This window comes from Durio zibethinus, chromosome 16, assembly GCF_047325235.1.
Source record: "Durio zibethinus cultivar Kanyao isolate XHJ-2024 chromosome 16, ASM4732523v1, whole genome shotgun sequence".
Classification (NCBI taxonomy): Eukaryota; Viridiplantae; Streptophyta; class Magnoliopsida; order Malvales; family Malvaceae; genus Durio; species Durio zibethinus.
The window spans coordinates 7,608,959-7,624,649 of NC_143177.1; the positions used below are offsets into that span (position 1 = coordinate 7,608,959).

The 15,691-nt window shown below is 28.0% G+C and overlaps 1 protein-coding gene across 1 annotated transcript; it reads right to left on the reverse strand.

Moving 5' to 3' along the window:
• Positions 1-2,129: 2,129 nt before the first annotated feature.
• Positions 2,130-9,639, reverse strand: LOC111290633 (coiled-coil domain-containing protein SCD2). Its single transcript, XM_022882030.2, is given in 18 exon segments — positions 2,130-2,336; positions 2,338-2,411; positions 2,613-2,739; positions 3,290-3,330; positions 3,986-4,027; positions 4,221-4,290; positions 4,391-4,512; positions 4,666-4,782; positions 5,087-5,147; positions 5,231-5,341; positions 5,476-5,550; positions 5,849-5,876; positions 5,976-6,025; positions 7,712-7,774; positions 7,869-7,910; positions 8,018-8,090; positions 8,539-8,708; positions 9,097-9,639. Coding segments are annotated over 18 exon segments (1,707 nt in total). The 5' UTR covers positions 9,496-9,639; the 3' UTR covers positions 2,130-2,294.
• Positions 9,640-15,691: the final 6,052 nt, after the last annotated feature.

The window sequence follows — 15,691 nt, forward strand, 5'->3', positions numbered from 1 at the left end:
TCCTTAGAAGAAAATCAAAAAGGAGATGGACATAAGACTTTTCATTTTAGAGGCAAGGCTCAGTACTAATAGGGTCTGTTTGGTGTCAAACAAACGCCGTTGCAGTATTGTTGGGCCAAACCACACGGTGGGCTCATTTCCACCGTGCCATATCTTATTCGTTCAATGGAGGAGAACCTGTCAATGGATGACTAGACCTTTTTTACTCCCATTTTACTGATAGAGCAGTCTACCACTAACCTCCACCCGCCAGTGGATTATTCTCCTGGAAAATGACTAAAAAATAAACCTAAGGAGCATTCGACTCTCTTGCATCAAATATTTGACTGCTTTTATCCGAAAGTTTAAATATATTATATGTAAAAAAAAAAACCAAAATATTTTTAAGTAACTATTGGTATCATTTTTAAAATTATTGCAATGATCTAATTATCATAATGATAAGATTATCAAATTAATTTAATCACCAATGACCTTAGGTTATCATATTTGATTTAATATTATAAATCACGTTTTTTAAATAATTATATTTGATATTATATGAAAAAATAAATCATATAATACAAATATTCAAAATAATCTTATAAAAAAGTAAAATATTTAATATTTATTGAATTAACAATTTATAAATTAATTAAATGTTATTTTATAAAAAATTTTAAGTATAAATAAATTTTGATAAAAATAATTTCTAAAAAAATTATTAAATAAATTCATTATCCTTTTTCTAATCAATAGAAATTTATCACATAAAAACTTTATAGAAGAAGTAATTAAAAAAATTCGATTATTTTTTTAATTTTTAATGGCCGGCTTCTTGGAATAATATTAATTATATTTTTCGCGAGAGTAAATTAATCAAAAAATAATATTGAAAATTGTTATTTTATGGTGATAAAACTTTTTTTATCATTTAGGTTGAGAATTAAATTACTCCCCAAAATAATGTAATGACTTATCACTCTAATGATTTAATATCATTGTGATTTCTAAATTGCTACAAAATAAATTGATATAATTACTGAATGTAAATTATTATAATTTTAAATAGATCACTCTATACCAAAAACTCTCTTAATGTTATTACATCCAAAATTTGACGAAGGACTTTGCCTTTGCATCTCTAGGAAGAGGATTTACTACTCTCCTTCCAACCTCACGTCGACCCTCACTGCAAATGTGGATTCATGTATTTACTTTATATAAAGACAATCTAACTTCAAAGTGGTAATTAGTTTCTATATACAACTTAATACAATATGCATACTTCAAATACTTGTTTATAAAAATATTATTTGATATATAAGTTTAATAATTTTAATTTTTTATTAATATCACAAATATCAATTTTATATTATAAATTTTATTATATAAAAATTTTAATTTAATATTTTTAATGATAATTCTCTTTGCTAATTAAATTTCACTTCATTATCACCGCTACATTTGTATTTAAATATATATCACATCACGACTGTTAATTTTATTATTATAATAATTAATCTTACGAATGATTGTTTTCAATATCTAAACCAAACCAAATTAACTATTCGTTCAGATAAAACCTATTGAAATGTTTTCAATCTCTAAACCAAACCAAATTAACTATTCGTTCAGATAAAGCCTATTGAAAGTAAGGCCTCTACCGAGGTTATTTTTTCTCTTAAATTTTTTTGGGTAGATAGTTCTGAATTTTGTTGCTGAGGAGCATAAATCTTCGCTTTCATCGTCTGCAATTGAAATGCATTTTCTTCAAATGAAATTCCCACAAAAGGGTAATAGCAACAAGTAATTTCATTCTATATAGATTGGTGAAATTAGGCAACCAACTGGAACCTCGAAAGCCGACTTAAAAGTTATAACTTGCGTACCATCTTTTCTTGATTAGGGAAAAAAGCAAGGTGAAAACGCTACAATGTTCCGATGCAACGCAAAATCCCAGAATTCACTGGACTTGACATAATCCATTGGAAATATCCCATCAATGCTGATCCACATCCATATTCATATATTATTATTGAGTTGTACGACCAAACCATTACCATAGTTTCGCTAAATAGACTTTTCCACCATACAGACTTCTTTGTGGAGTACTACAAAATTGAATCAAACACGCGCACACCCGGTGATTGTACAGTGGAACGCTACCTTTTTACTAATTTACTCGGTGAAGCAATACCTCAATTCTCAGATCAAGCATGCAACCAAACATTGCTGCTCTAATAAAAATTAATACATTTATAAAACATAAAATACATTATCTCAATGCAGCCTCTCAAGAACTCTCTTAACTACTATTTAGCAAATCTCTTTGAAGTGGAATAGTCCTGATCAATTTGTTTCTTTTCGAGATGCTTCCCATAGACGACATTCAATTCCCAATTTCCGAAGCTCCATCAATCCTTCCTCAACTAAACAAGTAGGGACATGAAATAAGTTGTTACTTTCACGAAGGTTGGGCTCACTCATAACACATGCAAGCATATGATAGACATGCTTTAAATTTAAAGTTCAGTTAAACAAACAGAGAACAAACAAAAGGCTTGGAGGGTGAGAGGCAGTGAAAGGATATTTCCATGTGAAGAAAATGTTTATAGTAAACTTAAAATTACCATCAACAGCATCATGCGAACTTGGTGAATGCCCACTGCGGCTGATCCAAAATTTAAGTCGCTCTTTGGCAGTATCCTCTTCTATGCCATGGGATTTGGCTCTTCTCCAAAAATATGTAAGCCAAGCCTATGCAGTATGTTGTATACAAGGTCAGCAACATAGTTTATATTCCTCTTTCCATTCATAAAATGGGACATACAAAATACTAGGGGACAAATATTACTGTACATTGCACAATGGCCACCAGTAACCAAGAATCATTTAACCGGGTGACTAATTCATTTAAAGGCTAACAAACTGAGAATCCAATATTAAGCTCAGCAGTATGCCAACAGCCCAACAGGTCTAGCCAAAGGAGTCTAAGGCTTGTCATCCTTTATTAGTTGGCAAGGAAACAAAAGAGGCAATAATAGGGAAATTAATTGCAAATTATGAAGCACATGCAATTTAATTTGCAAATAGCTGTGAAGCCTGATTTCCATTAATTCTTGAATTTTATAACCAGAGACTTAACTTAGTAATCAGTTGGATTAGGATAAAGTTAGTGCCACCAGAAAAAAATCTTTTAACAGGAAGACCAAGACATTCATGAACTTATGTGGATTAATTACAGAATGAAATGCCAGCAAAACACCAGTGAGATATAAATGTAGATAAACAGAGAGAACAGGCACACCTCCTTGAAAAGAACATCTTCAGACTCCTCTGGACTCAGTTCTGCAATAAAGCATATTGGTCATTCTCATAATCATAAGTAATTCATACTCCTATCAATCGTCAAAACTAATGACACAGAAAACTGGTTACATCAAGATGACTTGAACCAATGAAATAATGAGTAAACAAGAGAGACATTTACTTTCATCCTTTTTATAAATGGTTCTAAGTATCGTCTCTCTCTCTCTCTCTCTCTCCTTTAGTTACGGCACCCTAAAGTGCAAGGGTTAAGCTTGTTGGATTATAACTCTTTCAAAAGTTGATAATCAGCAATTGCTTCTACTAAGAGCAAGAAGATGATAAAAAGCTGTTTCAATCCAGAAAGGGATGACTAAATACTCAGTATTGGATAGAATATTTACAGCACAAAGGCATACAATATTAGATAGACCATGGACATAACTTCACCACCGGGAAAAACAACTTTTGCAAGCAGGTAGGGCCTCCAAGAACTCATCTACTACTTGAAGCTAATCAACTGAATCAGACTATATCTACTAATTGGAATCATGTTCAACTGTTTCTATTTTCTGAGCAGCACAGGCTCATATTAATCGCCATCATTTACTCAGTACCATGGTTATTTTCCTTCATTTTGGCACATGGAAATACAAACAAAAGAACAGAAAATAAATAAATAAATAATATGACTTACCAAATGCCTCCATGAACTTTGGATCACGCGGTGATTTGATATCTGAAAAAGTGCATGTAAAGAACTCAGACAGATCAGAAGTGACAGCTTTAGAGGCAGTTATCAGTAGCTAAAACATGCATTATATTAGCAAAAAGCAATGAAATCAGCTTACAATAAAATCAAAGAAAATTTACCAATTAGAAAAGCCATCAGATAATTAAGCTAAGATGCTAAAAGTTAAGAAAGGGTGTACCTGACAATGAGAGTCTTACAGAATTTGCTCTTCTCTGTTGTGCCAATGCATGCACAATGGCTTCTTCAACCTTAAAATCACAGCCAAGAATTATTAAACCAGTAGAATGAACATAGCACCATAATTCCAAATAGTACCCTTTTTTTCTTTTTGGGAAGAAGGTGGGGCACCTTCAAGGATGCAAGCTCCTTCAAACCCATTTCAACTGATAGCATACTTTCAATATTTCCTTCTCCAGTGAGGTCATTTAAATCCTCAACAAGTTTGCTCCTCTTTTCATTCTCATCATCACCTGCTCGACATTGTAAATAGTCTTAAAACAGGACAAATGTGTATGATATGATATGAGAAAAGTGCTGCTAACTAGTTAACTAGAACAATATCTGCTATCAAAAAAGATAATTGGCTATTAACCACAAAGCTTATACTATTTATCATTACTAGCCTTTTCCGGAAAAGTCCTCCTTAGCTTTTTGTCCAGCAGAAACAACCATCTCAAAAGGAAGAGGTGCTAATGATGACCAGTATTCATGCTTTAATACTGCGATATCTGCACAGATACCTACAAAGCACGAGAAAATATGTGAAAGAGTGGCCTTGGTGATGGATAAACTATATATTATCTACCTTTAAATACAATTAAGTTATAATTATCAGTTTGAATATATTACCACTCAACCTTCCAGCAGTTTGACATCGGGCAGGATGAAGTAAAATAAAAAAAGATTCACAGGAGTTCATCCATGCCCTTCAAAATAACTGCTGAGCTATTCAACAAGAATAAGTCAAACGAACAAAATTTTGAAAGTGAATGGCCCACTTCACTCTCAATGATAAATTTCAACCATGTGATATCCACTAATTACCATATCTTGCAGCTAAGCCCCAGTAACGAGCAAGCCAACATCTCTTAAGGACAACTTCTTCCTGAAATTCAGATACATAAAGGAATTGATCTTCTAATGACAACTGAAAGACTCCTTGCAACTTGAAACAATATAAGCACATACCATCTCTTTCTGAGTCAATATCATTCTTTGAGTCATTGAACGAAGGGCTTTTACTTCAGATTCAGCTCCATGAAGCTGCCTTACAACAGCAGTCGCCTCATCTTTAGCATTCTAATTCAAACAAAAAAATTAAAGCATAAGGGATACAACATAGCAACAGCTAAATTATTACATTAATTTAGAAAGATAATAGATAATAATGTAGGACTATACCATACACCCAAGGACTACTTGCTGATATTTACCTCAACTTCAGATCTAAGAGACAAAATCTCCTTGTCTACAACATTCTTAGTTTGCCTTGCATCCTTAAGTGCAGCCTGTGAAGATAAAATAAAAGGAAATGAAATGGTTCCTTTCTTTTGCATTTTCTTGAAGCTAAAGTAGAAGAAAAAATTATTGTATGTCCTATTCTGAGAAGGAAACTGTCAAGTTTATCACAATAGTTGAAACCTAGCATTCAACTCATTTTTGTAGTCTAACAACAAGGCTGAATATGCCTAGCTCAAATCAACATCAAATAAGAAAAGAAAAAAAAAAAACTGAAATAGAGCTGGAAAGCCTAGAATTAGTCATTTACATATTGCAAAAGGAGTATAAGAGAAAATTCCCAATTACCTCTCTTTGACGCAATGCAGCCTCTTTTCTGTAGATGGTAACACAAGATGTTAGAAAAAAGTAAATAAATAAAATTAATAGGGGATAGAAAGAGGTATTGATTGGGGTTGTTAGAACGAAAACCTGCCTGTTTAACAGTTTGGCTTCCAAAGATACCCCTTCTCCAAGAGCAGCAACCTAAAAATTCAGGGGGAAAAAAAAAGAAAAGAGCAATTCAAATCACATTTATGGTCCTTATGGTTACTATAAACCATAAAATATAGATAAAAATAAACAAAAAGTCAACAATAAATGCAAAGCTTTAAAATATATATAACCCGATCAAATATTCAGACTATGAAAAAAACACTAGGAGGGTCAAGAGTTAAAATGAAAATTGTTTAGAAAGAACACCTGAAGTAAACACACATTTGCACACAAACACAAAAGCAAATTTGAAAAAACAAAAAACAAAAAGTCCATAAGATGAATAAAAGCTCAAAAAAAGCTTGAAAATTTCCTGAAGAAAACCTTAAAAAAAGGTTCATAAAACCCATTGCCTTATGGGTAAATTACCCATTTCGTCACTTAATTTTTCGATTTCTATTTTTAGTCACCCAACTTTGAAAATTCACATTTTAGTCACCAATGTCTATAAGTGCTATTATTTTGGTCACTCATCCATTAAAAGATAACAGACTTGCCACTTAGCATTTCACATTACCATACCTTGGACAGGTGGCATATCCAAGTCAAAGATGATCAAAACATTATCTTTCATAGTTGGATGAACAAAACAAAAAATTTTGAAAAGTTTGGTGACAAAAATTACTCTAAATTCTATCACTAACAATAAATTGTTTTCAATTAAAATAATAATTAATTAGTACATTCGAATTATTCAAAAAGTAACATCTACATGTATATTACTCCCAATTGAAATTCTAAATAGCAATATAAACTTTAAACTTTGACTATTACTAGACTTTGAAAAAATGATTCAAGATTTAAATTTTTTGTTTACATGTAAACCTACATAGTATTGGGTCACTGGCTAATTTTAAAATTGAAAATATTTTATATGTAAAGTTATAAATTTCCAGTTATCTTCTACCATTATAAGAAATTATTAAGATAATCTATATTAGCACCCCTAAATTGTCTCTAAGATAATCCAATTTTTAAAGTTTAAAGTTTCCAATGTGGAGGTATTAAGCTTTAACTTTAAGGATTAGAAGAGTGATGTTTAAGAAATAGGATAGGATCATCAAGAGTGCTGTGATCCAACACTTTGACAGGGTTTATGCAACATAACCATAGATAACTAAAATTATATTAAAATTATCAATAACACTACATGACTATCGATTTTTAGATGAGATTATAGGCAAAAGGAATTTATAAAACTTGATATATAATTTCTACTAAATATACGATTAGATAAGGTGATTTTTTAAGAAATAAAACAATAGAACTCTTTTTTTTAAATAAAAGAAATAATAAAGATTCTAAATTGATGAAAATCTTAATTATTAGTTTAATTGAAAGCATTTTATATTTAATGATAGAATTTAGATGAATTACCTTTTTGGTCACTTAACTTTTCAAAATCATTTTTTTGTTCATCTTACTATGAAAGATAACATTTTGGTCACCTCTGACAAGGATATGCCACTTGGGTAAGAGATGGTAATGTGAAATGTCAGGTGAAGGTCTGTTAAAAGTAACAAGTGAGCAAAATAATAACATTTATAAACATTGGTAACCAAAATGTGATTTTTCAAAGGTGACTACAACAGAAGCTCCAAAAATGTTTAAGTGACCAAACAGGTAATTTACCCTTGACTTGAAGTATTAGAAAAAGCAAATCAATTACCTATTTACCTGTTTCTCAAGCTCTTTAACTCTGGCCTCCACTTCCTTGCATCTTTCTTCCTCAAGTCTGAGCTGTACAGTACATTCAAGAATCATTAAACCACAATCAAATGATATAAGATTAGTTACCTGTTAAATTGACAAAGAATGAACAAGAATTGCACACCTTATCTAGCACATGCTCGTTTTCTTCTTGAAGCATATCAAGCTGCATAGCGGATAATTATCAGTTTCACAGATTGCAAGTTAAGAATGCATTTACTTCTTTGAATAACAGAAACTAACAAGTATTTGAATAAAGTGTGATTAGCTTACTTCATCATGAAGTGCAGAAGCCTCACGGTGATCTCCAGTATCTTTTGAGTTAAAACCAATGTCAGATGCGCATCTGCATTCATGGATATTTACTTTGTTAATTCGCTACATAAATAACCCCAAAAGAAATTGCCTCAAAGGCTAGTATTTTATATACAAACATAACAGATATAACAAGATGTCCTTGTTGTCTAAATGGGGAAAGAAAGAATAGGAAAAAAAAAGTGATTGCTTTCAAGGCAGGAATTTAATAATAAAGCTTAACTATGAAGTTTCAAAAATGGAATGGCTCAAAATTTACATTGTTGGAATTTCAAATTCTATATATGCAAGCTAAAAGACCATAAAAATGAAACAAGTACACATCATAAAGATACACAATGAACAAGTTGGTATCTATATTTTAATTGACCATCCAGGAAGTGCAATGATAGAAGAAGGAAACCCGTTTAATTCATTGACTTTGCTTTTCCATAGAATGTGATGGCACGAGAATGTAAGTCAATTACTGTATTTTACACCTTTTCTCTGGTTGCCCCTTTTTTGGAGGCTCCAAGGGTAGAGATGCAGCAGTCCTCAGTGATGTTTTACTTGGTGGGGGTACAGGTGGTGCTGTTCGAAGGGACATTGATGACCTTCCAGCTGATGTTGATCTAACTGTTGGTGCTTCCTCTACAAAGTTCCGAGCTAACTAATTTCAAAGAATTAGATATTCTAGTCAGCCTCCAAATACACTACCAAAATACACAGAAATCATACACACATCTAGTTTGGAGTTTATTATTAGCAACCAAACCATAAAGCATTCTTAGATGAACCATAATTCACGCTATTATCCTGCATTTATTAACATTAGCCAGATACAAATTCTTAACCGCCATAGTTTCCAATCAAGCACCAAATCCGAATTCAGAAGGAATTACTTAACATTACTTAACAACAGAATTTAAGACACAATGCAACTAAAACCAACTTTGAGCCACATGGATCTCAAAGGTCAAATCCGATCTCTTTACAAAGAAAAAGCGAACGAGTAATAAAAGAAGATATTAAAAATTTAGCAAATAGAGTAAATTTACCGCAGGTGAAGGAGATCTCCCGATCCTCGTAGAGTTAACGGCAGCTCTATTACCGGCACCAGCAGCCGTTGCTGCGGCGTTAGCGTTCCTAGACAGTGCAAGAGGAGGAGGAGCACTATAGCGGAAACCTAGATCGTCGCCATCATCTTCTTCATCGTCGTCATCAGCGGTCTGCGAAGCCATGACCTGAGCTAGCCGCTGAGCCGCGGCTTTCGCGGCGAAGTTCTGCGTCCTCTTGATGCTGGAAATGCCAGTCGCGGAGGAAGAATGGGCGTGGTGGGGTTGGTGACGCGCCGGCGACAATGTAGGTGACTCAACAGCGCGGAGTGAGCTCCCTGTCCCCGAATCGCTACTCCATCGGCGAGTGTAGACCGGGCTCTCGATTCGCTTCTTGTCCATGAAACCGAAGTTAATAAAACTAAAACTGGAGTTTCTTTAATTGTGACAACAAACTTATAATAACTATAGAGAGAAGTGAAATGCGGAAGCCTAGATCTTCGTGAAAGGGAGTAAGACAGAAGATAAATATGCGTGAGATTTAGCCGGTGAATTTTTTGTTTGCTATTTTTCCTTCTTTTTTTTTTTTTTAATTTCTCTATTCCGTTGTATATAGTGTATACTGTATAGCATAACCGACATCGGTATCCTGAATAAAAAAAAATTAAGTTTAAGACAAGATAAGAAATTTAAAATTAATTATAAGTAGATATACATATAAAATAATAAATAAATTCATTTGATATTTTTAAATTTTTGTGGATAAACTTCAAAAATATATCCTTTTGTTTACAACGGATCCAAAGTGATCCTTAAAATTTCAAATATGACACATAATATTTCATTTAAAAAAAAAAATTCTTTTTCAGCAATTTATTTTTTTCTCTCTAAAATGAAAATAATGGAAATTGTTGAAGGACAAACATAATAGATGAGGTAAATTGAAAAATATTTGAGCGACCTCATGATTTGATTGAGCATTTAGCTTTTTTTTTTTTCTTCCAATTTTGTGCGTCACACCTTGAACAACTTGACCATTTACCCATTTTCGTTTCAGCAGCACCACACACCCCGTCTTTAGTCAGTAACGAAGTCAATCTCACTTCCTTTTCGCTACCTCCCTCCAATATTTTTTTCATTGAGTTAAAATAAGATTACCGCCTCAGTTCCCTCTCTTTATTCTTCTTTCTTTTTTTACGGTGTGCTTTCTGCTTCATTGCATGTACTTAGATTTTGCTTTCTGGGTTACAGGCTCTTCTGCTTTTTGTGTACATTTTGATATAGCTTACAATTGAGCTTTTTTCTTAATGTTATGATTTACTTGTATACTCACCAGATTGTCAAGGATTTTCAAATTGCATTAAGGCTTTATTTTGATTAGACTGCACCCTTAATGGCGATGCAGTTGCAATAAAATTTGTGACCCAAGCAACTTTTGAAGCCAAACGAGATTATGGGGCGATTGAAAAATGGTCGGTCATCAACTAATCATTTTTGTCTAGTTGTTTGACCGGCCAATGGATGTTTAATTTTTTCTTTAAATTTTATTATTATGCCAAAAATATCTTTACAATTTATTTTTTATTTAAAAAATGTAAAATAAATTTATTAATTTAATATAATAAATATTTTTTATTATTTAATACATTAATAAATAATTTGAATAAAATTTATTATTTATTGATATATTTTATTATTTATTAACAAATTATATATAATAAATAAATTTTATTAATGTTAAATAATTTAAATTTTTTATTATATAAAATTTTTAATTTAATACCCTTAATGGTTATTTTTTCTTCTCATTACAATTCATTTAATTATACTGTTACTTTTGCACCCAAACACATATTTTACACTGATTTTAATCTTATTATTACAGTAACTCATATAACCTCCATTACTATTTTTAATTTTAACGTCCATTCAAATGGATCATTTAAATAGGGAGTAAAATTGACTCTAACGAGATTAAAAACAATAATAGAGATGAGATTAGTTATTGTAGTAATAAGATTGGATACTATATTAGTAAAAATGAAATCAATTATGAGATATATATTTGGATGCAAAATAAGCGGTAGTGGTGAAGTAAATTGTAATGAAAAAAAAAAAGACCATTAAATACATTAAATTAAAATTTGTATATAATAAAATTTTAGCTTACTTGACATATATAAAATTAATAAGTAATTAAAATTATTAAAATTATTTTTATATTAAATAATAATTTTATTAATAAAATACTTATAATTAATAAAAAAGATAGTAATATATGGAATGATTTTTTAAAAAAATTGATAATAATATTTACACAAATCATATTATGTATATATATTATATTACATCATATATAGTTACTAGATAACATTTATTGACATGGACGCTTACGTGAATAGCTTTTTTTTTCGACACATAAGATACTTTCTAAAATTTCTTATTATGATTACAAATAAAATATTTATTAATTTTAAATTATTTATAAAAAATATATTTTAAAAATTATTAAATTATCTAAAATTTTAAAATTTAATCAAAAACCAATTTAAATTCTAATGAAATTCATTTCTCCTATACATCACTATCTCAGTTTAAAATTAATTTTAAAATAATTTATCTGCACTTACCATAATTATTTAAATTTATCAAAACTTTTAAAAATATCATTTAATGTCATTAATATTTTTTATAAATAATCCTTACTTATCTCCAGCTTTTAAATATATTAGTTATAGATAAATATAATTTTAATAAACAATCTATCAGCTTTAAAAAATATATTTAGATATATTTGAATTAAAATAAAATTTAGATTTAAATCAATATTTGTCATGGACTTTTAATATTAATATTTTAAGAAAATGTGAAAAAAAAAAGATATAAATACTGGAACAATTTCAAAAAAGCTCTTATTGTTGATAGTTCTTAATTATATAGCTTTCCTAACATTTCACAAAACATACGAGTTAAATGTATTTTTCTTCCTATTAATTTAATATCTATTTTTATTAGTCTATGTATGCTATAAGAACTAACATGCTTTTTCTAATGATAGGTATTATTTCAATAAATATATTATTCACTCCATCATGTAAGATTTTTTTTTTTTCAAATCAGTTGTAACGTTTCTTTTTTCTATTTCTTAATTCATAATAAATTTAATTAGAACCCACTTAAGCTAATATCTTTTTTATTATGATTTAAAAACAAATAAAAAAATAAACTTAATAAATTTCTTTCATTTATTCATACAGATGAAATTATAGTGCACAACTAAATAATAGTAAAAAGAAAATCTCTATTAGATAACTTTTAAACTTTAATCAGCCATATTGGTCACTTTGATGCAATTTCTTAAGTTTAGAGTTATCAAATAATTATCTGATTGAAAATTTCTCTTTAGAGGATAAAGATATAAACCATCAAAGTTTAAATATTATTATCTGATTAGATATTATCTATAGATAACATTATTAATTAAATATATTTATGGATTAAAGTTTATCAAGATTTAAATAAAAAATCAATTATATATAATATTATATTACAATATATAAGAATACCTTATAAGATTTACTCACGTGTAATCTTATTTATACAATATATTTTGATGACATATAAGATAGTTTTAAATATATGACCAAATAAGCATTTTTGCATGATCACTTATATGTATAATCTATACATAGGATAATTCTTTAGTTTTAATTATTTACCAAATAATTTTAAAATTTTAAAAATTAAGTTTATCCAATATTTTAATTTTATATAAACTTTAACTTAATTTAAATCACAAAAAATCTCAACTAACCCTTATCATCAATATATATCAAATCCAAATTCAAATGCTAACTTTTAAATATCAAATATTTTTCGATTAAATCATTATAGTTTTACTAACTTTTTGACTTTTTCCTATGTATATTACTTTAAATATTTGGATTAATTATATGTAAAGCATACAAATTAAATATAATTTAGATATATTTCTTTTAAAATAAAATTTTCCAATAATATACATATATCTCTTTTAAATTTGAAAATTTCAATATCTTCATAGTTTCCTCATAATTTTTTAATATTTGATTTTTTTTTAATAATTCAAACAAATTAAAATCACTTATTATATCCTTTATACTTTCAAAATCTTTTAATATTTCCTTGATTGAACTCGTATTGATTACAAATTAAATATGAAATATGTATTTCCACATCCAATAATCCTACAAGTGAATCTAATGATTCGTGTATTCATGTAGTATAAAATATTAAAATTTATGTATTCGTATAATGTTTTACATAAAAATTACGTGTCATAATTTGTGTTAACACAAAAATATAAAATATAATTTTTTTTTGTTTTGTTAAACCCATATATAGTTACTGTTACAATTTTAAGTCATGTCACCTTCGTGTCTTATTTTCGTATCATATTTGTATCATGTTACTATACAGTGTTTTAAATTGTCAAGTCTATTTACAAGTATATTATTTTTATTTAAATTCTTTTTTAATGCAAAATTTTTAATTTTTTTTGAATGGTTTGATCAATATTACAATTAAGTTAAGGCTTGTCAATTCTTTTTTGAGTTAATTCTATTTTCTAACATTATTGTTTATTTTTAACCCTTTTTTTATTTGCTTCACATTTTTTAATTATTTTAATTACTTTTTTTATTAAGATCACAGTTTTCATATACTAAAACAAAATTTAGAGGTATATATTTTTTATGCCAAGAAAAAATCATTGAATAAAGAAATTGGTTTTATATCATTTATAGATAATATATATGCATTTCATTCGTTAGATTTTTTATATTCTATATTGAGTTTAACTTTCTGAAAAATCCTGCTCTATGTGAAGATTCTATTTAGATGCCAAATAATTGGTTAGTCATTAATCCTATTACTTATTTTTTGGACATATGAAACTTCTCGATAATGGTTTTTAACATGCAAGGTTATTTTTATTATAATGGTTTATTAAATGAAAAGTGGGAAACAAAAATAGAGTAAAGAGAATAATTATTATTATTGCTACTATATTTAAATTCTTAAATATTTATCTTTTTAACTTTTATATTAACAAATTTTTTCTCAGGTAAAAAAGTGATAACATGAGTTGTGCATATAAATATTAAGCTACAAAATATTATTTTTCGTGAAGGTAATGATAGCAAGTTTTGCTTAGTCAATAAATATTTTTCAATTCAAGAATTTCTAGATTATTTTTTATTGTTTTGTAACTTAAATAGGTTTTTATATATTTGTGTAACTTGAGTAGGTATTTAACATTAATTATTAGTTTTGGAATCACATAAATTTAAAAGTGGGAATCAACTATATTCCAAAGAAATTTCTTTTTGATCCAAAGTAATTTTTTTTATTTATTGGTTACATAAATATTTTATTGTGAATTGATATTTAATTGTTAACAGATATTTTAATATAGTCTTTTCGTTTTGTTTGTAGTAATAAATTTTAATTAATAATTTCACAAATTTAAAATATTTTAATTAATAAATAAAATTAATTCATGCATTGCATAGGTCACAAACTAGTTTATATATTATATTACAATATACAAGGTTACTTGATAAAACTTACTTACATGTAATTCTATGTGTACAATTTATTTTGATGACACATAAAATAGTTTTAAATGTTCATTCAAATAAGCATTGTTATATGGACACTTACATGTACCATTTAAAAGTAAGATAATTCCTTAATTAAAAAAGTAAGATAATCCCTTAATTTTAATTATTTACACGCTAAATTTTATTCCATAAATTATTCAATGTTCAAAAATTTTTAAAATTTAAAAATTATGTTTATCCCAATCTTTTAATTTATATATCAAATTTATCCTAATTTAAATCACACAAAAACAAATATCTCAATTCACTCTTATCATCAATATATTAAATCCAAAATTAAAATACTAATTTTTAAAGATAAAATATTTTTCAGTTAAATCATTGTGGTTTTACTAATTTTTTGACTTTTTTTCTACATAATACTTTAACTATTTGGATTAATTATTTTTTTTCAATTTATTTTAAATACTATATATTTAGCCATATAAAAAAAATGACAACCTTATGATAATAGTAAAGGCATATTCAAATAGAAGTTATGAGTTAAAAACTTTGAAAGGAGCAGTAAATATAAAAATATTGATAATAAAATATAATTTAGATATATATCTTTTAAAATGAATTTTTTAATAATATAAATATATCTCTTTTTTAAATTTGAAAATCTCAAATTTAAATTGTACCATTTAATGATTTCTGATTAATCCTTTAATATTTGTTTTTATTAATTCAAACAAATTAATATAATTTATTATATCATTTATCCTTTCAAAATCTACTTAATAATAAATGATTTTCACATACTTTTGTTAATCAATCATACTGGAAAGGAGTTGGAGTAGTTTTTGACGTTTCTAGATGTTGCTTCACAATTCATAGTTTGTGATTTTGTTCGTGTTGGAAGGTCTGCAAACTCCTTAGCTCGTAAAATTGTTAGGATAAAATGTTTACTTTGATACGATATAGTCATATTTGGGAAGAGTTTACCTGCATCA